General features: G+C 44.1%; 1 protein-coding gene across 4 annotated transcripts in view; it reads right to left on the bottom strand.

Moving 5' to 3' along the window:
* Window positions 1–2,445: 2,445 nt before the first annotated feature.
* Window positions 2,446–25,156, bottom strand: part of LOC147901425 (Tubulin binding cofactor C domain-containing protein) — a 90,910-nt gene continuing 68,199 nt past the window's right edge. The window contains exons 5-11 of one of the 4 annotated variants that reach the window (XR_015541111.1): window positions 11,995–12,135; window positions 10,422–10,625; window positions 10,195–10,293; window positions 3,624–3,735; window positions 3,279–3,455; window positions 3,109–3,145; window positions 2,446–3,016 (exon numbers count right to left, since the gene is read on the bottom strand). Coding sequence is in view for 1 of the 4 variants with exons in the window: in XM_087375408.1 (XP_087231534.1) it covers window positions 3,391–3,455; window positions 3,624–3,735; window positions 10,195–10,293; window positions 10,422–10,625; window positions 11,995–12,135 (621 nt within the window). In the remaining 3 variants the exon portion in view is untranslated. Of the gene's footprint in view, window positions 3,456–3,623; window positions 3,736–10,194; window positions 10,294–10,421; window positions 10,626–11,994; window positions 12,136–25,156 lie in introns of all 4 variants that reach the window. The other 3 variants (XR_015541109.1, XR_015541110.1, XM_087375408.1) reach the window with 3 other exon arrangements.

Genomic DNA, 25,156 nt, shown 5'->3' with positions numbered 1-25,156 from the left:
TCAACCTACTTCATTTAATTTCAGTTTCAATTAGTATTTGATATGTACTTAATTTTGCTTGAGCTATACAACTCTATAGATCAATTAGCACTTAACAAGGGCGTAGTGCACCCTTTTAAGACTTGTATGAGTTTTTTCTTTTTGGTGTACTTTGTAATTTGTCCCATAGGCCCGCGAGGCCTCCCGTGGACATTAATGCATCTCTCTCTCTCTCTCTCTCTCTCTCTCTCTCTCTCCGCCTTCATGACTATTCCCCATCCAAAAATGATGACATCGATCTATTTAGTTTGTAAAACTACATAAGCCAAAGGGAGGTTCCTTCAAATTTGTAAGGCCATCTAGAAGCTACTTTTTTTATAAAACTACCCATTTTCATGACAAGCATTGACAAGCAATTCAAGTGATTGCACTGCGCTTCATATGGGCTTCTACGTTACACCAAAATGCCTACCTCATAAGTAGTGTGTAAGCGTTTCAAGCATTTAGCATGCCTGAATTCCCTTGGAGACTTCTAGCTATTACTGATTCCTACTTAGAGAAAACAATGTTAAGTTGTTCAAATCCAAACCAATTGTTTTTATTGTTAACATTTCAATAATCAACTCTAAGAGAGGACACCTATTACTAACAAGATTTATACGTGAGACCCATTATTCACATGTGCATAAAGCCAAAGGGAAGCATACACAAGCCTAGGCCACAACACCTAAAAGAGCAACAATGGAAGACCAAAAGCAGATCTCTTCCTTTGCAAGATGTTGCTCCAAAGCAATTAATTCATAAGAATGTACGAGAGTAGACCTAATGCTCCAAGCTGCTCCAAACTAAGGTCAATAAGCCTACTCAACTACTCAATTGAGCAAGACATGTGGTGCAATCCTTGCTTACAATGGAATGAAAGACCCCACATGAGGTGAACAATAGATCCCAACATGAATCCAACATGAATGGCCCTCATACTTAGGAGCCTTACAACCTACAACCACGGCCTAACCAAAAAAAAAGGCAAATCCAAAACCATCTCTATTAACATCTAGCGATAGAAACCACATGTCCTCCCTCTACATTTCAAGTAGAATCAGACCATACAACCACCTCATGAGGTGTCTTATTGTATGAATGATTCACTTTCAACAATTTCCCTCAGATTGTGGCTTGACACGTCGATTATCTTACATAACAGAATTTAGACCATACAACTCCTCGTGAGGTGTCTTAATATATGGATGATTCACGATCAACCAACTTCCCTCATATTGTGGCTTGACATATTGATTATCTTATCCTCACAATAGAGTTTTATCAATTGAGTAGAGTTTTATCAATTGAGAAGCTTAGGATTGATGTTATCGACAAAATACATAAACATTAGTTTTACTCCTACACATTAATTTTTTAAAAATTCTTTATACAATATCATTGGTGTTCCACTGTTGAATTGTTCAAGTGTTCCCACATTTCACTTTTGCATCTATCGTCAAGCCCCATAATAATCCATTAAAAAAACAAAATAGAAAATTGTATTAGATTGAAAAATGTGATGATGCATGAAGATATTATTAAGCATGCTAGCTTGTAATCAACTTCTAATTTATTTATTGTAGTTTACAAAGCTAGGAAACATTGGAACATTACTCTTCCATGAGACTCTCATCTTCCATAGAAGAATTTAATTGACAGGGAAAAAATTTCGTGGCTACCACATAAAAAATACAAATTTACTGGGAAGTTTTTGTGCACGCGAAAGTAAATTTTTTACGACTTGAAAGCGAGCGGACACGTAACAAGCTCAGGTCTGCAACATGAATTACATACTCATTTCTAGAACACTTGCACATTCAAAGACAAAAGTCAATAGCTATAGCCTCCAAAGAAATCTGCCAATAATGCTCTCTATTATCACGCCCCCACTGATTTATATTGTATGTTACATCGCTTAACACAAACTAGACATAAATATTTTTACTTCTAGAAGATTTCTTCTCCTGAAGACATCAGTAAAGAGGACATCAAATGTGCTCCCAAGAAGCAAGATGTTTGGGACGCACCCTCTCCAACATCCTTTCCTTTATTCAAAATTGCATGGTGAGTAATTGCTGCACGTTAACAAGAATCAAGCCATAAGGGGAGTTCACTCGTGTAAAACAAACCCTCGCATTGAAGCAACTGACACTCCATGTGTGAGAACTTGCTGCATGTTAAGAACGATCCCTTAAATGGTGTCACTCTATCTAGCATAATCCCTTGCAATTGATAAGAAAAGGCATTTAGTGCAGAATTGGTGCACCAGTTAATTTCACTTCTTGAAGGAGAGGCTTTACTTTTGTTCCTCCTAGCCTATATGAGCATGTGGACCAATATTACTGTGAAAATTCAATTCTGAATATTTCCTTTCCTCATTTAAACAGAAAGAGAAAAATGACACATGCTTTACCAAATCCATCAGTACAAACACAGACAATTTCCCTGGCTTGTTTCAGATGTTAAATGTATACCATAGGCATTCAATCAATGTCCACTGATCCTTAACCCTTGAAATACTAATTATCCTTACATGACACATTTAAACATCAAGCACTCATCAGTGAAGTGAATCTTTTGGCATGAACGCAATGCCTCCTTTTGCAATTGCTTGCTCAAGTCCACAGATCTTTGTTTGTCTTGATGGGAAAAATGAGCACTCAATCTACATTTTATAGGAATACACCTGGGACCAAGCAATCCCTCCCATCTCTATCTCTCACCTCATCTCTAAATTGTGAATTATTTTCCCTGTCAGCTACATAGCAATGCACGTGGCCAAATACATCTTGCAGGTGTGCCAGTGACACAAAGATTGGGGTTGAAGGACAATCCAGCACCCTCTCTTATTCACACAACAGAAATCCAGAATATATGTGTGATGCTGGGAGGGCTTTTCTCCTTTCTGCTATAGAGAAAGCAGTTATTAGTTCGCTATTTTATGATACAGAATAACCCATATCTGGCTGAATGACTACATGGCTGATGACCTCAGCTGCAGATGGAGAACCCATAGGCTTTCAGTACACTGGAAATTCAAAGGAACCATGAGCTAAAATCAGGACACCAATAATTAGCATCAAGTACCTGTGCGCATCAAATGGAAAGCCTAATCTGCTGGGTACTGCACACAGAAACATCGTTAACACTCAAGCGATGATATGACCATTACAGCATCAAAGGTTCAGATTGCATCATTGACAATTTGCTGAACTTGAACAGAATGTCTGACTCATGTGAGGAGATATGTAGACCACCTCCCGGTACACATTGCATTCATGCGATTATGCCCAACTTGAACACAACCCACGAGACTTGTATGAAGGATAGACTGTCTCTTTGTCACCAAAGAGACAGGACCTTAATTGCCTACTCCATGCCTTTAGGCTCCCGGTCACTTTGAAAGTCATAGAGCTGGCGAATATTTCCTGAAGCTACACATGGTAGAGCAAGCAAGAAACCGAGAGATCAATAAGAATCCTTCTTTGATAAAACCAGAAAGCAAAAGAAATAATCAGTGAAGGTCAGCATACTCCAATGCAATTTTCTGATGCAGTAAGATCAAAGCTTGATTAGATAGATATAGTTCCAAAAAGTCTTACCATATAGCCATTCTCTGAAATGCACGTGAATAGCATGTGACAGATCATGCTTTCTGGCATCATCCATTGGAACAGTCTTCAAAGTCTGCCTCAAAACCTCAACAGATTTGCTCTGTGCAAATAACAAGTGGGTAAAATAAACAACCTTCCATATATACAACTGAGTAGGCCGCAATTTCTCTCCTAATTTACAAAACAGAAAGACAGAACAGCTATAATCAAGGGAAATCGTAAAGCCTCTACATATTCATAAAAAGTTGAATCAGTACTGAAGAAGGAAATGTAAGCAGAAAAAATGTAGCTAGTATATAAAGCTACATGCTCTACGTCAACAAAATTATGTCAGTAGGATGTTAACGAGTCTTGAGAAGTATTGAGGTAATGCCATCCACATAGCAGCATATCTCAAGCAATCAAAGAAACCAATACCGAAGAAGAAAATGTAATAAGCAGAAAAAATGTAGCTAGTGTATAAAGCACCATGCCCTATGTCAACACAATTACGCCAGGGGCATGTCAATGAGTCTCGGGAAGCATTCAGGTAATGCCATCCACATCAAACAAAGGCTTCCTAGAAATGACTCAAAGTAATGCTCTCTCTCTGTGTGCACCTGCCCAGCCTACTATGAGGTCCGGGGACGATGCTACTGCCTCTTTCAGGAGGGGCACGGCTTTCATCCACTGTCACAGTTGAACCACTTCCATGACCAGGTCTGTGTTGCAACAGAGGTTGACCGAGCACAGAGACATGTCACCGATGTCACGGGCATCCACAGCCCGTGGCCATGTTGGACTGCCACGCAGGCAGCCAGCTCAGCAGCAGCCCACACACGCAACCACGTGGCCTGCCAAGCAGGCAGCCATGTCGGCAGTTGCCACGTGGACCAGCCAGGACGTCTGCCAGCAGGGAATGGGTGCAGCAGCTGTCGCAGCAGAGACGCCACCCCAGCGATGCCACGTCCGTGCCACGTGGCCTGGTCAGTGCCACATCAGCAGCTAGTCGGCCATATCAGCCCAGTCGGTGGTGCAGCAGCAGGGTCAGCCCCGCTGGTCAGTATTTTGAAGCCCAAAGGGGGCCTATAAAAGCAGCCCCCTTGGCCCTCATTCATCATCCACTCCTCACGCCTTCAAGCCTTCAAAGCAGTAGAGCCACGCCTCCCCACAGCACACCAGCAGAGTAGCCTCAGCCTCTTCAAGGATCTAGTGAGAATTCAACTCCTCTAGGGAGTCTAGTTTCTTTCCAGTTTTGAAGTTGAGGGTTTCAGCCCCTCCATACAATTGTATTCAGCCCTTTGGGAATTCATACATTCCAGTTATATTCTCTCCCTCTTAGTCACCCACTCACATCCACAGCATCACTTTTTGTATTGAGTGCATCATCTTGCAGTTGCAGTTAGTATTGAGCAGGAGAGAGAGTGAGAATAGTCTATCTCAAGCTACAACGGACTTCTATACATTTGAGTCTGCTCTAGGACAATGGGGTGGGAGAGGAAGAGCTAGCTAACATGAGGGCAATCTGGATCAGCAGAGAGAGACAACATGACACTGCCGAGCCAAGGACGCAGAGACCACAAATGGCACATAGAGTGACCAGAGCATCCCTCTATCTGATGGAGAGGCAATGACGTAGAGAGACCCAATTGCATCAAATCAGACAGCAAGAGTGGACAGTACCACGGGAGACAAGGATGATCGGAGCTCAGCCACACACCACAGATTCCTACGCATTTGAGCTGCCCTTGGACATAGCGGAGTAGAGCAGGAGCAGATAGATGACATGAGAGCAGCATGGGTCAGGGTAATGAGACGATGACGAGAAACGATGCAGCTAACACGAAGGAGCCACACACGATGCAAAGACGGACCACAGCACGCACAATGGAGGTTCAGCCCATCACAACCCTACTCAAAGGAGATCGCCCGAGTAGAGGCATCACTCTCGATATGGCCCATCAGATACAGATATCACAGAGACCGTGCCCACCGCCATAACGCAAGACAACCGGGCAGACATGGATACACAATATTTTCGCAGCTCACAAGAGAGCCACCATGGCATTTGGTTATATGTTTTGACTTGCTATTGAGTATTAGCTTTGAGCTTAGTTTAGTATAGTACTCAGCAAAGGGCCTTAGTGAGCCCTTTGCACAGTGGCTTGTAAGAGTTAATCAGATATTGTACTTTGTCTCATAGGCCCGTGCGAGGAGGCCTCCGACGATGGTAATACATCTTCTTTCTTTCTTTCTATCTACCCAAAGACAGCTATATATATATATATATATATATATATATATATATATAATGTAGTCATCGTTAAAAAGGAGAAGTGAAGGATAAATGACCGCATATACCCTCTACGTATCATACACGTGAGTCCTGTATTCAAAGCATGGTTTCTCATGATTTTCAGATATAAAGCTCAGCTTATGAATTAATAGCTCAATAGCCCATTGAATAAGCTTTGAGTTCACATCCATGTTGCATTTTGTATTTTTAGACTGACAGGGCATCCACTGTTGTGTCACTAGGAAGTGTTCCCTAAAATGGGGTCTTTACTTCAGCCCATTATAAAATGACTGAAACCCAATTTTTTCATGGCATGAGTATCCAATATTTACTCAAATTAATATGCTAATAATGGGACTAGCCAAGAAGAAGAATGTTGGGTCAAATGGCTCTAAAATTGGAGTCATATTGGGTGAGATATGGAGGAAAAAGGTTATTTTTAGTTATATGCCATTGCGAAGGGGTAAAAAGGGACTAGATTAATTAAGTGGAGGGAGAGGGGTCAAGGAACCTTAGAAGTTGGACACTGTAGTATCTAAGGTCTAAGAGGTCTTACGAAGAATCAAAAGGGAAAATCTAATGAGGGGTAACCGCTCCAGTGCTCACATCCCATCTTCCATCCCTTCCATTGAGAAATCTCCTCTCATACCGTCACCTGAGAAAAACTCCCTAAGTGAAATCTAGTGATAGTGTCAACCCGAGGAGGGAAGCGTCGGTGTGTGAGGCTACAATGGTGGTAATAACCCTGTGATAGGACGCCGGCGGCTATCGGCATGTACAACCCACTAAAGTCTCCTAGTTGTAGCCCTATGCGGTGAACAACTGCTACGGTCACTCCTATGTGTTGTGCATTTGGTCTAGTAAGCATGGAAGTAAGGCCCCTAGCATGATCTCTGCCTCCGAGTCTAGCGTGTCTCTGACTCTCGCTTGGGTCCCTGCAACCGCCGTCTCCATAAGTCTTGCTGGTCAATACTCTCTGGCTGGAAAAACTGAATGATCTTGCTCTGAGAGGAGTCTAGATGTGTGTCAAGATCTCCTCTACATGCCTTGAGCAACGGCCCCCTGTGTCGTACGGCCTCGTGAATGAAGGTTGCCAAGCACCTTTGGTTTGGGTAGGATAGGAGATTGGGTAGGGAGCCGAAGCCATCTCAAAAAAGTATTGGCACCAACCTCTAATCTCGTAGTACAACGGGTACCTGAAGGCGAAATGCTCCTCTGACTCGATCTCCCAAGAATCGCACCAGATGCGGCCCTCTCTAGGTATCCCCTTTGCTCGCTCACTCTCTATATGGAGGCGGTGTGATGAGACTCGGAACTACCCAATCGAAATCCTCGGTGTAGATGGATCCGCATGTATCCCAGTGGGTCCATGAAGACCTCCTCTAAAACCCGTAAGTAGTGGTCTCTGTAGAAGCCAAGCTTTACAGGGAGCTCATGAGGTGCCAACCATGTCCTAAATGTGTGTAATTGTAGGAGATCCTCTCAACAAACATGATACGGGGTGGTCTACCCTCCTTACTTATACACATATCGGAGATTTGTACGAGGTTCGACGGGTAATTGAGATTCAAAGTAGATTTTGGGGCGCATAATTCAAACATAAAGCATTGAGGCAATCTCGAATGTGCTAGAGGTCTACACTGTTAGAGACAGCTCAAGGCAATCTTTGTCTAAATCAAATCAAACAGATCCAATAATGTGCAACGACTCTTGAACAAAGGTGTTCAAGAGCTTAGATCAAAAGCAAATGGATAAGCAAGGTGTATAAAGAAAAGCATCGATGGATGATTGCATGCCGAATATCAATCATGGTGTTCAAGAGCTTAGATCAAAAGCAAATGGATAAGCAAGGTGTATAAAGAAAAGCATCAATGGATGATTGCATGCCGAATATCAATCATGCATGAAGGAAGCAATCGGCCATGGAGATCACAACATAGGCCAACAAAATGAAACGTGTGGTAGCAAGGCAAGGCTTGGCAAAGGAATGCTAGTGGCCAATTTTGACGAGGATGAGGATCAAGAGCCATGGAGGAAGTCACCTTTAGACACCTTGGCAAGTTTCAAGAGTTGAAAGCTTCAAAGTGTTGAATTAAAAGTATACCACTTACAAAAAGAAGTTACTAGATGTTGTCCATTAACGTCTCCAACTTCTTGACAACTTACACTGGAGTATTAGAGGATGTAGCTTGCAACATTTATCAAAAGGAGGTACAAGACAATGCTCCTAGAAAATGGAAACCTATGTTGTGCTCAAATGTTATCTCAAGAGATAAACCTTCAAAGAGTAAGAAATTAGAAATGAAAAGCAAGAAAGATAAATATTGTTCATGGCAATGCCTTGCTTAAATTAAGCAAGACGGTACTTTGGAAAGTACCAAGAGTCATTAAGGGTTTGATGGCACCCAAGAGAAACTAAGGTTTCGATGGCACCCACATTTGGAGGCCATGGTACCAAAAGAGAGGCCATGGTACCAAAAGACATAGTTAAATTGGCCAATTTACTTAGATACTTGGAAGGAGGTTTCCAATTGTACCTTTAAGAGTACAAAGGGAAACCACATCATTAAGGGATTGTAAGGAATTGAGCGTTGGACTTACCACCCAATTGTTAATCTGTTTCAGCTTGGTAAATTGAAACCGAAGGCAATATATTTCTTAACGTATTACTCTTAAGATATCAAGAGGTATGCTAGCATAGAAAGGTAGTTTCAAGTTGGTACAAACCATCTGTTTATATCTGTTTATTTTTGTAAGAGAAGTTCAATGAGGTGCACGAAAAAGGTAACATGGACAATGAGAGGACACTAACAAAGCTAAGTATTCTTACCCTTCCTTTTGATTATTATTTCATTAAAAGGGACAAATAAGTTAAAATGAACCTAAGGGATTAGGTTTGGATTAGAAGCCTGAGGGTGAGTGGTAAGATAGCAAAGTAAAGAGACCGAAAAAAAGAAAGAAAGTTTATTAAAAGTCTTTGAAAGATGAGACTTTGCAAAGCCTGAATACAATGAGCTAAGCCTCTAAGTGAGCATCCACACCCAAGACAAATACAACATACTCGTAATGATAGAAACACCAATATATAAAAGATTCTCTCACCCCATGCAGAGGATGGAAGCTGTGGTGTTTCATCACTACAGTGATTCTCGAGAAACTCATGGAGGGGTCGACGGTGTACGAGGTTGCAGAGGCATAAAACTTGTGGTCTCCTAGTTGTGGCCTTCTGTCGGACAAGTGCCTCGATCATCCTTATCGATCGCGCCTCCAATTTGGTGACCATGGAGGAAAGGTTCAAATACTCATACTGTTTCGGGTTCATCCATTTAAATGTGCAGACTATGATGAACAATTACAAAAATCGTTCATAGCCTAAGCTTTGAAGAATTCTCATCACTCCTTGACACTACCTCTCCTGATGATATAATAATCTGGCAATGCCAAAACAAATATAAGGAGGATAATCGGTGGGCAAAAATTGAAATCCCTGTCTCTGCTCCTAGTGACCGTGTACTGTTTCGGGTACATCAATTTAAATGTGCAGCCTATGATGAACAATTACAAAAATCGTTCATAGCCTAAGCTTTGAAGAATTCTCATCACTCCTTGACACTACCTCTCCTGATGATATAATAATCTGGCAATGCCAAAACAAATATAAGGAGGATAATCGGTGGGCAAAAATTGAAATCCCTGTCTCTGCTCCTAGTGACCGTGTACAGTCTTAACAGAACAGTGTGGCTTAATAGCACGCATCTCCGAAGAACACACACAATTATCCCAACGAAAGACTTGGTACAAGTCCAATCACAAAGGTTCGTATGGATCTTGCATTAAACACAGGAAACCAGTTCTCAATCCTTGTTTGTAAAAGTGAAGTGTGAAGCAGAGAGCAATCTGTGACAGTCCACATGAGTGTAAAACATGCCTTTTCTGTTTTTAACAGAGAGCTGTCCACAGATATTCATTGGACAGTATACCTCCTGAATCTTTATGGTTCATACGAGCTAATCAGCACACATATTAAACAGGAGGGGACACAAATTCCCTAACCATGCACATGAGCATCAACATATCTTTTTTGTTTCTTTGCAAAAATATATATTTATATATCTTTTTTGTTAGACAAAGAGCTGTTAACAGATGAAGGTGACGGTACATCTCACATTTAGTCTTCAGAATCCTCGCCCCCCCCCATAACACAAAGAAAAGGGGCATTCCTAAGAGAAAACGCATCAATCCTTGATCAAGAGACTGTTTCCAACTAGAAAATAAAGTGCCTACCCTGTGCTGCTGAGCTACCAAGTAAGCTTTTGGCAATATGAAGGGATTGGCTTGTGTCAAAGGCTGTTGATGGGGTTCACCGTCACTCCATTTGGGGACCTGCAAGGTTAAACAATATCAACAAAATAATTTATGCAAAATCCCTAGAAATTTTGCATGTCGGTAAGGCCACATACGCATGGAAACACACAATCAATGTAGCAGGAGTTTCAAGCATCTGCACATACCACAAAGTTAATGTATCGATCTGGTGGCAATAGTGATGCACCCTCAGCTTGAGCATCTGCAACACCAGCTGCATGTGGAAGCGAATCGTGAGGGTCTACAACTCCAAGCGTCAAAGCTTTGTCCCAACTATTCACAGCTGGATCAATATCCACTTGTGCCAAATGCGCCTCCAGTCTAGGGTAGAAGGTATTGTAAGGTGCTACCTAGCAGATACAAGTGATTTGAACATTCAAGAAAGTGTTATGAAGTACTTTGGCATGCTTCAAACTATGGCATGTAAAACTGATGCCTTGATATTTTAGTAACGTACAAACATTCGCAGATATGATTTCATTCAATATCAAACTGCTCAATACACAGGACTGTTGCCTCCTCATTCATACACTCTGGTGTAGATGGTCAACTTTTCAAGTCACATTACAAGAAGAACTACCAAAAAAAACAAAACTGCCTGGCCTTGGAAACAACCATGACAGGTAAATCAAAAGCACGACGTACGATTACAAAGCAATATATTAGCAGCATGAAAAGAGAATTGCCACAATGGGTAAATCAGAAGGAAAAGGAGCGATTACAAAGCAACATATTTGCAGCATGAAAGAGATATGCATATAAGGTAGGACAGCCAAAATAGGGATTGTGAAAGAAAACAAAGATCAAGAGCATGTATCGTGTGGGATAGGCTCCAAGAGTCACACCATAATCATCCACAGTAGATATACCTCCATAAGATTAGAATATACCCAATCTTACAAATTCGAATTTTAAAAAAAAAACAAAAGAAACAAGCAAAAAAAGCGAATTTGTAAGCGACTTTAGACAAAAATTTAAAAAAAATGATTAAAAATTGCTTAGTAAGCAAAGTAAGCTTATGTTCTCATCATAATCCTCCGAAATAGAATTATTCCACATAGTGGACTGTCTATCAATCTCATCTTGTGTGGAAATAAGAATTTGGTTACAAAAGCCTCCAAAACTATGCCAGGCCCCCACGATAGCTATAATCAATGGTGATGAAGGCATCTGATATCTGCAGAAGTCAAAATCCACCTAGTGCTATCAAACCAATCAAGGAAAAATCCTTCCACCCTCCCTCGTGAGAGTAGGAAGAATCAGTGTCTCCCAAGCCACCCTGGCTCTAGTATCAAAAGACTCAGCCGTCCAATGCACCCTCATGACTAGCACCAACAAGAACAAACCAACCAAGCAGTGGCCAACCACTTTAGGGGAAAGATCCAATGTGGACTTAAATTTGGATAGGACTTTACACATAATCATACACACACAAAGCCAAAAGCTTAATCAAGACAAAATCAAAATTTGTGGCACATCAGAAATGAACTTTACAATGTTGCAACTAAACATCTTATCATGATGTAGTGGAATTCGAAATTCAAATCTCTGAGTGTATCCCACTCCTACTCAGCAAACAACGATGTTTTCATTTTAGACAAAAGATACAAACAAGTCAAATTATCTGTGCACACAAATGCACGTATTTTTTCACAGTCCTATATATGCCACTGTAAAGATTCCAAATTTCTTTAAAAGCCTTTTATGATATGATGGTACCTGTAAATTATGATTTTCACCAAGTATGAGTGGCCTTTGATTTACAGCCAAGTAAAAGACACATTCACGACAATTCGCAATGCATATACGGATGGTAGACACAATCAATTGCACCCTTTCACAATGTTCAATACGTACCACCTGCCAAACAAACAAAGCTGAAGGAGTCATCCAACTCAAAGATGTGGAATTCAAGAACCCAATTCAATCAGAAGTTGGTAGAAGGGTATTACCACAAAACTTGAGATTTATGTTATTTATACATCTCAGTACCTTGAAAGCTTTTGATATAGAATATTCTCACTAAAACCTGTCCTACCTCTAGCTATGGTGCACACTCAAAAACACGGATCAAGTTTTAGAAATTCTGCAGCATAATGTGTTAACTTATGTTCAACGCTATTCAGATAACATTCCATGTCCAGATTTGAAACAATTGTCACATAAGGACAAACAAAAGTCACATGCCTATGGACAAAATGCATCTTACCTCAAGTGCTATGTACGGGATATTGGAAACCATTGCACCTACACAATGTTTACACACGCAAAAAAGAACAAAGCCTAAAACTGGCACACCTTGGTCACTAGAACTATTTTGACATGTAGATTCAACAAAGCCAGGGTGATAGTTCGAGATCTTCTCATGAGGTACGTAGTGTTCTGAGGTATATAGGCATAAACTGATATACAGTTGTTCATGTGTGCATGCGTGTGCGTGCGTGCATGAACTCGCACACGCACATAAACACAGAGACTTCACTCACACCACATGTTAACTCTAGTGTTAAAAAGATTCCTTGCGTAATTATTCAAGCTAACTATTTTTTCCATGAAAATTTTGTCTATTACGTATGAAGAATACCCCAAGAGCAATGCTCATGGAAAGAATACACTATGCATACCATAAAAACCCTGACAACTTCCTCAGTAAAGCACCAAGGTGAGGCTGAAAATGCCATCTCAAACCTATGGTGGAGTCAAGAAATGGAAGCCACTCGACTCCCTGAGAAAAGTAATCGTCCTAGCAGATGCCGCCCAAGAAGACCCATGCAAGCTCACGCAGATGGCCATCAAAGTGTGTACAATGTTTGTCCAACTACTAGCCCATGTGTGAGAAGGTATAAGAGCCTTTGTGCATCTCGATCTCCAAATATGCCACAATGAATGCCCGCTAAAATCTCCCAAAAAGTATCCAAGAGGCATGTGCAGGTCTATAAGGAGTGTGAGGAACATCATGTAGAAACAATGACTCAACTAGAGACCAAGAAGAGTCATGCCTCATAAAAGATTTGAGGCCCCGAAAGAGAGAGCCAAGCCAATGAGCCCCGGGTCATGAAGAAAGGGGCGGGAATAAAAGTACTCAAAAGTCTAACAATCCCCTTCTAGAAAAACCTCTCATGCATGCAATCCCATAAACAATGCTGAATGGACTCCTCAGTAGAAAGGCAACGAGGGCAAGTAGGGGCTGGTCCAAACCTAGACCCCCACAAGTTCACTGCTATCCCTTCATGAATAGAAAGCCAAAAGAAAATAGTGATTTTTCTATTCTTGATTTCCAGAGTCCTCCAAAAAGGATTTTGTAGGACTCTCCCAATTCTAGCTCTAGTGGGCATCCAACGCCTAAGATTAAGCTGGAACATTCTGGCGTAGCTAGTCATGTAGCGAAAGAAGAAGAGGTTTCTTCACATGGTTTCTTGCATCAATCCATTCCCACTTTCAGGGGTCGCACTACCGTCATCAACCCAAAGGAATGCGATCTAGCTTTAGGTCTAGGTACCAACATGAAGTCAAAAAGCACTGCTCCACATGATCCAAAACCCTGACATGTCAAAAATAACGTCCACAAGGATATCCACATCCCTGGACTTGGATAATCTACCCTAGAGAGGATATCGAAAACCCAGTCATCCCAGTTTGAATCTCTTTAGGCCCTATAGGCTATGACCTGAAGGGGGATACCTGATCTCGTAAAAGCCCCAAACCAGGTAGAGCAACAGTAAGGCCTGCCATCTACGAAAACCCAATCCAAGGATAGGGCTGCATCAAAGTAATCAATTCTTATTCCACTTCCTCTAAGCTGACTTACCAACTGAATCTTACAGTCATCCAGAAGCTTTTTTAAATCCGTCCAAGAACCCATAGAGGAAGCAAGTCCTCTCGCCCATCTAGGACACTGCATGTAAATAAAAGTACCAAGAGCTTTGAGATAAACATGTCTCGAACCTCATCGTGGTTGGGCTAGAACACCATAACATGGTTTGTGATTGGATATAGTGTTCTTTGATCTCAATGATGTTATTTAGCAAGGTTTGGTGCATGATTCCAACCAGGCGGTTGAAGAATGATACGTCCCCCCCCGTTCTATAAGCTTTCATGATGACTTTAATTATATGCATCTATATTGTATATACCTTTGTAAGACTAGAATATGTCCAATCATACAAATTTAGATTTTTTGTTGTTCTAAAGTCCAAAATTTTACACAGAAAATAAAAGAGAAAATGAAAGAGAAGAAAAAAGAGGTATCAAAAACTTCTTTGAAAAACAAAAGGAAGACATACTTAGCAAGCAAAGCAACCATTATGTCATCAGTGCCCAAGCATATGCATCTATATTGTATCATAGAAACATTCATTGCCCAACATCCAAGTAAGGAATATTACCAACTCGTGAAATTGCTCATGTCTATGCTTGTCAATATGTTTAAGCTTTAAACAAAATTACAACCACATGTTGAAGCACGTCTTAAGGATCTTCCATATATACAAACATATTTATATATTTATTTAGTTATTCTTGGAAAGGAGAGGGGGCTCTGGCAAAGTAGGGAATCTGCATACGTGTATGCTACTAATATTTCCCCTACTCCCAAGTGGCCTGCAAGGTGTAGATGATATCATGCCATATGTTGACGAGGGTGGCTGCATAAGCCCCTAGAAAACTCCACCATTAGTGAGCTATCGTCTCAAGGTCCTCACTGCCACAACAACAACACACCTCGTCCACCCTCATTTGCTCCAACATGGGCCTATGGGCAGCCCTCCATGAGCAAACAAACAAAAGAAATAAGAGATCTTCAAATGGAGGCTAGTTCAAATGACACAGGTCCAAATCTTGGTAAGAAACGCAACAACTGTTGCTAAAGCTGATGCCACTCTCGTGACGAAGGTGATCTACCAATGCGGGTGGTGGAGGAGAAGAAGGGCATCTTCGCCACTAGCTCCTCAAAATGCCCTACCTTGGATGGCCAAAACCACTCACTTGGAACCCAATGCACCTCGCAGAAGGGTTTGCCCTCCCATAACCAAAGATGCCACCACGAGAAAAGATTTGAGATCGGTGGTCAAAAATCTGCCCCAACCGGCCAACTACTCTAGTCCTCTATCAGTCCATTGAGTCCGAGACCATATTGTCCCTTGAGTCTTTGTCCCCTCGCACCAACTCCATCCGGAGTACACTACACAAGCTAAAATAAGCTGATCGAGTAGCGTTCATCATGTTCCTACCATAGGTAGAAGACTCTAAGAGAAACTCCTGTCCTACAGTTCTGCCCAAACAATTTGGAAGGTCCGCGGCTTGCAGGGTCCGACCAAGCCCTCCCCTCCATGCCTCCAAGATGGCCTCCTCGCCCCCCTGAAGCTTGCCACAGCCACCTCTCAAGTGGCCAATCTCAACCTCCCCTAGGCTATTATGGGGCTGACTCCATGCCCCCAAGGATCTAGCAAGGCCATTGTCCCACTGAGCCCACCATCCCACTGAGCCCACCCAATGTTTGTTCTGCCCCAATGTGCAACCCTCTTGGTCACGAAGGTACAAGTCAAAAATCAAGAGCTCTCGCTTGGAATCATCTCTACCCTAGGGAATGACACAAATGAGACTGCCTGAGAGATGCCATCACACTCTCATCAAGCTCATCATTGGCACCCTTCCCTAGGAGAGGAGCCTCCATGAAGATCCATCAGTGAGACTTCTACCATCGCCTGCTTGTGCCGCATATGTTCCTTAGAAGACCCATCCATAGTAGGAGCTTCCAAGGCTCAAAGCCTAGAGCCGGACCCCTTACTATAAGCTTCCCCAAAATGCCTCTGCTCTCCATCTCTATTCCATGTACCGTGTGAGCTTGCCCACAAAACATTGCTTACTAAGAGCCTCAACCGCCCCATGTACTCGTTGTGAAAGAAGCAACTGAAGGAGATCAACCACACCATCGCCATAGGATCTAGTTTACCACCAACACCTTCTTGCCAATGAAAGCCCGGCTGAGCTCTAATAGAGAAGTTAACACTAGGGCAACTTGCTGCTTTATAGAAATATCTAGTCCCACCTGGCAATCTAGGTATCTTGTCGTCTACCCCTAGAGAATCCAACAAAATAGTGCCCCACAATGTAAGCTCCCTAGAACCTATACTAAAACCAACCGACTTGTTCCAGGTAATTATGGTTCCCAACACCCCCAAGGAGGGAGGAACCCTCTCTAGCATGATAAACAAGCCCTCCATAAGCAAGGATGTATCATCTACGAGCAGGAGTGCCGCAACAACTCTTGATGAATCGAGAGGTGCATGTCCACCAAGTCAGCTACCTAAGAGTAGAGGGAACATCGTAGCGTCATTGCCACAAAAAGGAAGAGGAAGACGGCTAAGGGGCAGCCTTGTCATACTAAGCACGAGAGTGACAAGGCCTCTCGTGTGTGCCCCGTATGAGAACTGGTTGAGGCTACCCTACTTAAGAGAAGAAACCCCCCGCACCCACTAGTACCAAAAGCCTATTCTACACATAGGATCCGTGACATCTAGGGTCCTGCAAACCCATCCCTATCGCCTCAAAGATGGCCTCCAAGATCAAACTGTCACGTCTCAAGTGGCCAAGCGTGCTCAACCTCTCCTTGGGCAACTATAAGAGTTGACTATGTGCCCCCAAGGATCTCACCACACCATTGTCTCACTGAGCCCACCCAATGTGTGCATTGCCTTGGCAGACCACCCTCCTAGTCATGGAGGTCTAGGTGCCAAATTAAGGGTGGTCACGCAAATTCATTTCTACCCTGGGAGAGGACCTGAACAAGACCATCTGAGAGATTCCGCCACCCTCTTATCAAGCTCTGCATCAATGATGACACCATGGGCCTCCATAAAGATCCATTTCTAAAAATATTGCCATTATTCCAAGTGTGTTCCTTAGGAATCTAGAGCCAAACCCCTGACAATAAGCTTTCCCAACATGGCTCTTCTACATGAGCCCGAAAAACTACAGGACTATCATGATTGGCCGTGTCATGTCTAAGATATATGCATCAATACTTGATACCAAGGTCAATCGATTCGTAGAGATGCAATAACTCAAGGCAAAGGGGCAAGCTGGCTTCCGACTTGACGTAGAGACCATGGATCACATACTCACACTCAAGGGGTCAACGAGGAGGGAGATGGAGGGTCTATTGTTGCTTTGCGGATTTTCGCAAATCCTTTGGTACAGAGCCGAGGGCCCGCCTTTTCAGACGATTACAGGAGCTGGGTTATGACCAAAATTATGTGGGCTGTTATGGCAATATATATGAGGGTTTCAAGCAGAGTTCGGATAGGAGGTGGATGGACAGAGGATCATGAGCACTATCAAGGTCAAACAAGAGTGCCCTCTCTTACCAAGCTTGTTTGGCCTCAATAGACAAGCTAGAGACATTTATCAAGACACTGGGGAGGACTGGATGTTCTCTCGTTGGTTTCTTGATTCAGATCTTGTTGTACACGGGTGACGTTATGCTGTCCTCCTCTGCAGAAGGTCTCCAGAGACATTTAGATGCATTACAGTCATTTTGCGAGTTGCATGATTTAAAGGTCATGACCTTGGTAAAACCAAGGTCATGATCTTCAACACATCACGAGCAGCTATGCATAGAGAGAAATTTACCTTTGATGGCTCACCAATTGAGGATGTTTCATCATATACTTATCTAGGGATTCTCTAGCCCTATTTTTACAATGAGACCGGCAATGCAGGCCCGTCTGAGCAAAGGATATGCCTCACTAAACAAGCAAGAGAGACAATGCATCCACTCACATTTTCACGACCTTCGGACCAAGGCTCTCCTCTTCGACTCCTTGGTCCAGCCAACAAGCATGTATGGTAGTCCGTGTTGGCAATCATCTCTCTCTGATGCAGAGTGGGCTGTAGTAGACCGTCTCCAAGTTCTCATGCTATCAAGGATGATACAAAGTAAGCCATCAATTCCCCACCAAATCATCCAGGCCCAGGGTCATCCCCGATGCAGCTTGATGCAACGTTCCAGGTCAACACTTATCTATACCGGATGAGAGGATACGACGACGCAGACTACCATAGCCAGCACTATCATCTTCTAGCTCAATATTCAGATGGCTCATGGGGTGCTGAAAGGCTTTGACTTGGTGATGTGAACTAAGAGAAAAAAAACTATGACTTTGGATGAAGGAACAAGCTTTAAAGACGAATTTTGCCAGAGAGCTTTAATGATGCTGAGGGAACAAAGAGACTACTAATGAATTCTTCCTTATTGAACTTTCTTGATTCGAAACTTTTCTTTCTTGATTGTTGCAGGTTTGGAGCTGGCTAGAGCACGATCTACCTCGACTGTGAGAGAGGTGTAGGAGGGCCTGGAGGCACTGGCAGCCTGCGCGCTGCTGCATGCCTGTAGCTAAGGGCGGCGCAAAGCCCTGTAGCCTACGCTGCTACGGCTCGGGGCGGTGCAACAGCCCCCCTAGGTGGCGGGGGTGGCGCCACAGATGGTGCAGGGTGGCGGGGGCAGTAGGAGAGGCTGGCACAACAGTCAGCAGCCTGCCGGGGGGGGGGGGCGCTAGTAGCAGGGGCGCAGCTGAGTACCACCATGTGTCACTATGGGACCTACCCCACGTGCACTTGGTGCAAGTGTGTAGCCTATAAGGCTGGTCTCATTTAGTGATGATGAACGAATGAAAGCCTTCATGGTAGACAAATGTAGAATCCATAAAGGCTTTCATTCATTCATCATCACTAAATGAGACAAATGAAGTACAAGCCTTATAGGCTACACACTTGCACCAAGTGCGTATGGGACAAAAGTCACATACTGACACGTGGCACTCACACATGACTCACACAATGACTAGTACAAGATCTTCTAATACTACACACCAACACATCACATCTCTGCACTCTTTGGCTATGATATCTCCAACACCCCCCTTCAGAGCAAAGAGTGAGAGACCCAACACGCAAGAGTAGACCAATCCCCCCTCCACCGCAATAATACAAAGAGTGAGTCCAACAATCCAACACCTCTTCTGTGATAGTGACTTCTCAATCAGCTTGCGACCGGCAGGGCAAACCATCACTCGTCAATCTTCAAGTGCCCCGTGTACTATGAGATCCGAGGCCGCTACTATTGTCCCTTTAGAGATAGCTTCGGCCTGCCTCCCACTTCCTCTCCTATCCCGTTGAAGCAAGCTCTTATTTCGCAACTAGTTCTTTTGATGCCTCACCGTTCAAAGCCTTATATGGTAAAGGCTGATGCGAGTGGAGGATACATTGGTGGAAATCTAATGCAAGATGCGCATGCAGTTGCTTAGAACAGCAAAAGGCTCAAAGAAGCTTAACTGAACTACGAAAAACAATTGAACAATTGCTGGCAATTATTCATGCTCTCAAGACCTAAAAGCACTATCTTCTAGGTGTTAAATTTATTCCCATACGGATCATCAAAGTATTCGGTATTTTATGCGGCAGACGTTGTGGCTGATGCATTTTCTAGGAGACCAGACTTTATAATCCCAATAACATAGCCTATCATGAAGGTTCAAATCTATACCTTCAAAAAACTCGAATATCTCCAATCTTACAAATTAATTTTGTTCATCAAACAACCAAAAGAACAAAGGAAAGAAGAGAATTTGTAAGCAACTTTAGACAAAATTATGAGTAGATGAGAAAAATGAAAAATAATAATAACTTAGTAAGCAAAGCTATGCTTATAGTCTATAAAATACCCAAGCATAAGCTGCCATCTAAATTTCGAAAGATTCCAATCTCTTGGGTAAACCCAGTGCTTACTAAGCTTCCAAACAACAAAACCTTTGAAGGTAAAAGGGAAGAAATATACCAGAAATTAGACAAAAAAATGCACAGAGAAAAGAAAGAAAGAAAGAAAGATATATTAACATCCACGGGAGGCCTCGCGGGCCTATGGGACAAGGTGACACCAAAGGGGAAAAACTCATACATGCCACAAGGGGCTGAGGCAAAGGACGCGCTAAGACCCTTTGCTGAGTACTGTACTGAAGTGCTCAATGGCTCATGCAAAATCAAGTACAAAGATATATATCATATCATGTGCTATCTGCTATCTGCAGCAGCCTGGGAACTGGAAACTGGAAACTCAAAAACCAAAACCCGGCAATGTGGCGGCTCATCTAGGAGTGGCGAAAGTGTCGAATTTGTGTCTATCTGGCTGTCTCATGCTACGGTGTCGGAGGGGGACATGGTCTCCTCGATCTCTAAACCCGCTAAGCTATGTTCAAAGTGACCCCTCGTCTCGGGCGGTCTCCTCTAAGGAAAGCTGTGATAGGGCGAACCTCAATCGAGTGTGCTCTGGGCGCTCTCTGTGTCGTGGATGGCCTCTGCAATCCTCTCTCGGTGATCTAGACTGCCCGCATAGCAACTAGCTCCTCGTCCTCCACCCCAATGTGTCCTGGAGCTGACTTGAATGCATAGAAAGCTGTGACGTGCCGCTGTGTGTGGTCAGCCTCTACATCCTATGGTGTGATCGCCTCCTGCTACTCTCTGGTCTGTCGTAGCAGGGTCTCCCTTTGTCGGCGCATCTCAGGCAGATAGAGCCCAATGCAGACCTAGTCATGGAAGTGGATCAATCGTGATAGTGGGCCGAAGCCACTCCCATCCTGATAGAGACAGTGGTATCGCCCCCGAATCTCGTAGTAGGTTGGGTAGGTGCAAAGAAAGTGTTATTCTGTCTCAACCAGTCCTAGTGTGCATAACGTGCAGGTCTGCTGCTCTCTAGGTAAACGTGCTGCTCTCCCTATCTCAATCCTCAACTGATGGGATGAGACCCGCATCTGCCCAATGGCAATCCTCAATGCATGTGAGACTCTTCTGTCCTCGAGATATAGGGGTCTGACGATGAATCCCTGCTCTGAGACATTCAAGAAATGATCACGGTAGAATTGTGTCTTGGTGGGGAGCTCTTGATCTCCCCCGCAAGCCCGAGACGTGTGGAGTTGGAGAAGATCTAACTGTATGCTACAGTTAATCTCATCTCGCGGGATCAACGCAGGAAGTGCATCCAAACTATACTGAAAGGGGGGGATCCTGTCCATCTCAATTCCGTGTCTAGCAAACCATGTGGATATACATGCATACCATGTGTCCGCACCACCCTCAGCTAGTCGCCTGGATGACTCCAGAGCCAACCTCGGTAGTCTCCAATGAGGTAGGTCCCATGCTCTATGGATGAAAGTCACTATCTGAAAGATGACATCAATCTGTAGTGGAGTCATGGCGAACTCTGCCTATACTATCTCTTGCGGGACTGAGGGCTTGCTCTGAATCATCCTAGATCCCATGGTCACCTGTAGCCGCTCAAATCTCTCCCACCTCGCTATCGGTAGGTCACATCCCCAGAAGGGTGCTGCATACATGGCAGTCAATCGCACTAGCGTATCGAATAGCCAACATTTCGTTGGTGGATCCTGAAAGTGTGCCTGGAAACAATGTCTCTCCAAACGGGCCAGAGCACCCCATCCCCGTGTGATTTGCCCCTGGGCTGCATGTGTCATATTGAAAAGGGGTCCTGTGAAGACTGCTCCCAAATACATGTAGGACTACACTATCTCCACTAGCTCAGCTCGATAAATGAAACTGAGTCATCGGATTACTGCATGTGAGGTGTTGAAAATCATAACCTTGGTCTTCCCAAGGTTGACTGTCAAGTCTCTCTCTCTACAGAACACCTCTAGGAACTCTGCAGCCCCTCAACTGAGGATGAGATAAGAACTATGTCATCAGCATATAGCAATGTCTCTATCATGAGATCGGCCAATAGTGATCCTTCACCTCCTAGGTGGTCTATGAAAGAGGCGATCTCATCAATGTACAGTTCGAAGAGAGTCGGTGAGAGGGGGCAATCCTGCTTCACTCAGATCGTACTCTCGACCCAATCCGATAGGCCACCCAAGACACGAAGTCTGCCTCTAACTCACTCATATAGGCTCATCACCCCCATATCAGTGTCTCTGAAATCTACAGCTCATGTAACCTCCTGATCATGCGGGATCGTGGGACAGTGTCAAAGGCCTTCCGAAAGACTACAAAGCATGTATAGACTTTCTAGTGTCTAGACCTCGCCTCCTCAATGATAGCCCTCCAAGTGAAGATGTGCGCTAGTGTAGAGTGTTGTCTCCGGAATCCTGTCTATCCTAGTGCTCGTTGCCCTCGAGCCTCTGTATGACTCCAGAGTTCCCTCTCTAGGACCCTTCCAAAAATCTTGGCCAAAGTGTGGCCAATCATAAGGGTCCGATAGTTCCCGTCTCCATAGGGTCCCCGGCTTTGTGTATCGGCACAATAGTGGTGATACTCCAAGAAGATGGAAAACCGTGACACATAGCCTAGTTGAACATTTGTGCTAGGATCGAGGCTAGGACCTCTTGTCCATGTACAAAGTGCTCTATCCAAAGGCCCTCGTGGTCCTGCACTCTCCGATTGTGTAGACGGCGAAGTGCAGCCAGTACATTCTATGTGGTGAATAGATGACAAGTGGTGGGCCTAGGCATGGATGACATATCCAAGTGTCTGCATCTGGGCATCATGGAGGGAGCATGCATACGTGTGCCACACATCTGGGTCAGAGATGGGGATAGGTGGCTTCCCCTCTTATAGAAATCCCCATCCAATGGTCGAGCCTCCTCCTCAGAATGATCTGACAATCTCATCCATCATGTGTGTGAGGAAAGCCCGTCTCTTACGACGCATCAGTCGTCGATAGATCCTCTATGCCTCACGTGGCGTCAGATGACCCAAAGCCTGCTACTATATGAAGTGGGCTCTCGACTCTATGCACTCGTCGTCAAACCAAGGGTTCTCAGGCATCTTCCCATCCTTGGCTTGCCCGGATGGAGAGAAGTAGAAGTAGAAGTAGAATTTATTAGCGTCCTCAGGGGGCTGAAAATGACCCATGGGACCCGTCTCAATACAATGTAAAGAGAGAGAGAGAGAGAGAGAAAGAGAGAGAAAGAGAGAGAGAGAGAGTTTATTATAGTCTACGAAGGACCGATGGGTCTATGAGACTAGTAGAAAACCTGATAGAACAAGCAAAAAGGGTGGAGCTACCAAACGAGTATCATCACCCATGCAGAATGCTAAGTCCTAGGTGGTACATAGTCATATCATCAGTAAGATGACATCATCATCATCACAATCCTCATCATCATGTCGATCAATCCACATCACGAGGGCATGCCGGCTCAGTACAATGCAGCCTCATGGGGTGTAAATATCAAGGGGAGCTCAAGAGGCGGCGAGGTCCTATTGATGCGTAGCCAATGATGGAGCACTGGCGGCTGTCTGTGGGTGTTGTCCGTCTCGATCTCCTGGCAATGGCTTTGATCCTAACCAAAGCTACTCTAACACATGTGGGCTGTGTCCCAACTCTGAACAAGGATGGGAGGTCGCCCATTGTGATCTGCATGTCCGTCCGCTGTCAAGTATGGCGTGCCTCACGCTCTGAGTCCCTACTGCGTCTACAGTCGATGATTGTGTGGTCCGTACGATGCAACCGGAAGAACTCCGTGATCCTGCTATGAAAAGAGTCAGAAAGTGTGTCTGAGGCCTGCCTTTGTATCTGAGTAAGTCCTCTCTGTCGAACCGCCTCATGAATGAAAGCAGCGAGGCACCCCTCGTCTGGATACGAAAGGACTCTGGAGAGGGGCCCAAAGCCATCTCTGAAAAGACCGTGATAGCAACCACGGAACTTGCAGTACACGGGGCATCGAAGTGCGAAGTGCTCCTCTAACTCAACCTCCTGCCAATCGCATAGCGTACATAGGCGGTACTGCCTAGGTATCCCCTCAACTCGTCCGCCCTTGATACGGAGTCAGTGTGACGATAGTCAAAATTGCCCGATGGAGATCCTCAAGGAGTGCGATACGTGAATCCGAGTGTACTCTGATGGGACAGTGAAGCCCTCCTCAAAGGTGCGAAGGCAATGATCTTTGTAGAAGTTCAGCTTCACTAGAAGCTCTCTCGGCTCCAACCAGGTCATGAATGTGTGTAGATGTAAGAGATACTCTCGTCTGACCTGGTTGGCCTCAAGGTACCCAAGTGGGATAGATGGGGCATCTAGGCTGTACTCGAAGAGGGGTAATCTATCCATGTGAAGCCCCAATCTCTCGGTCCATCTACGTGTTTGTGCATACCAACCTCTCTCATCCCCTCCATCTGCAAGAGCCATGGACGAAGCCATGGCAACCTACGTCCCCCCGATGTGCAGTATCCATACTGTCTGACATGGTGTAGATAACTAATGGTCTGAAATGCTGCATCTAGTTGCAGTAGAGAGGCGCCAAACTCGGCCTGAATGATATGTTCTAGCTAACCTCTGTGTCAAGTACAAATGCATAGATCTTGGACATGACATGCCAATCATAATGGTCCTGTAGTTTTCCGGGCTCATGGGATCCCCGGCTTTGTGAATAGGAGTGATAGTGTTAAGGGTCCATGCGTGTGGGAAGCCAAGGCAAACTGCGTCATTGAATAGCTTTGCTAAGATTGGGGTTAGGATGTTAATCCCTTATGTAATAGACTCAATACAAAGTCCCTCGTGATCTTTTGCTCAGCCAGAATGGAGCTTCAATGCTACATCCTAGACCCCACCTCTCGTAAACAGAGTACAAGTGGTGGGACGGGGTGAGTGCGAGAGGTCAGGGACGGGCTGATGAGAACATCATAGAGACTGCGTGCATATGTGTGCCACACTTGAGTGTCTATGAGAGTTGGAAGGTGATTTTTGCTCAAGGAACTTGTACCAAACTCTTTGGAGTTGTTGCTGAACAAAATATTTAGTATACTTGATTCTTCCGACACACTAGACGACGGTAGTCGCCTATTGTCGGCAATGAGCCTTACACTCCTCATCGTATCA

The sequence above is a fragment of the Dipteris shenzhenensis genome, chromosome 6 (assembly GCF_047967505.1).
Source record: "Dipteris shenzhenensis isolate YYH24624 ecotype China chromosome 6, Dip_SZ_1.0, whole genome shotgun sequence".
NCBI classification, from domain to species: Eukaryota; Viridiplantae; Streptophyta; class Polypodiopsida; order Gleicheniales; family Dipteridaceae; genus Dipteris; species Dipteris shenzhenensis.
The sequence above is the reverse complement of the archived record's forward strand: the minus strand, read 5'-3'. Positions and strand labels throughout refer to the sequence as shown.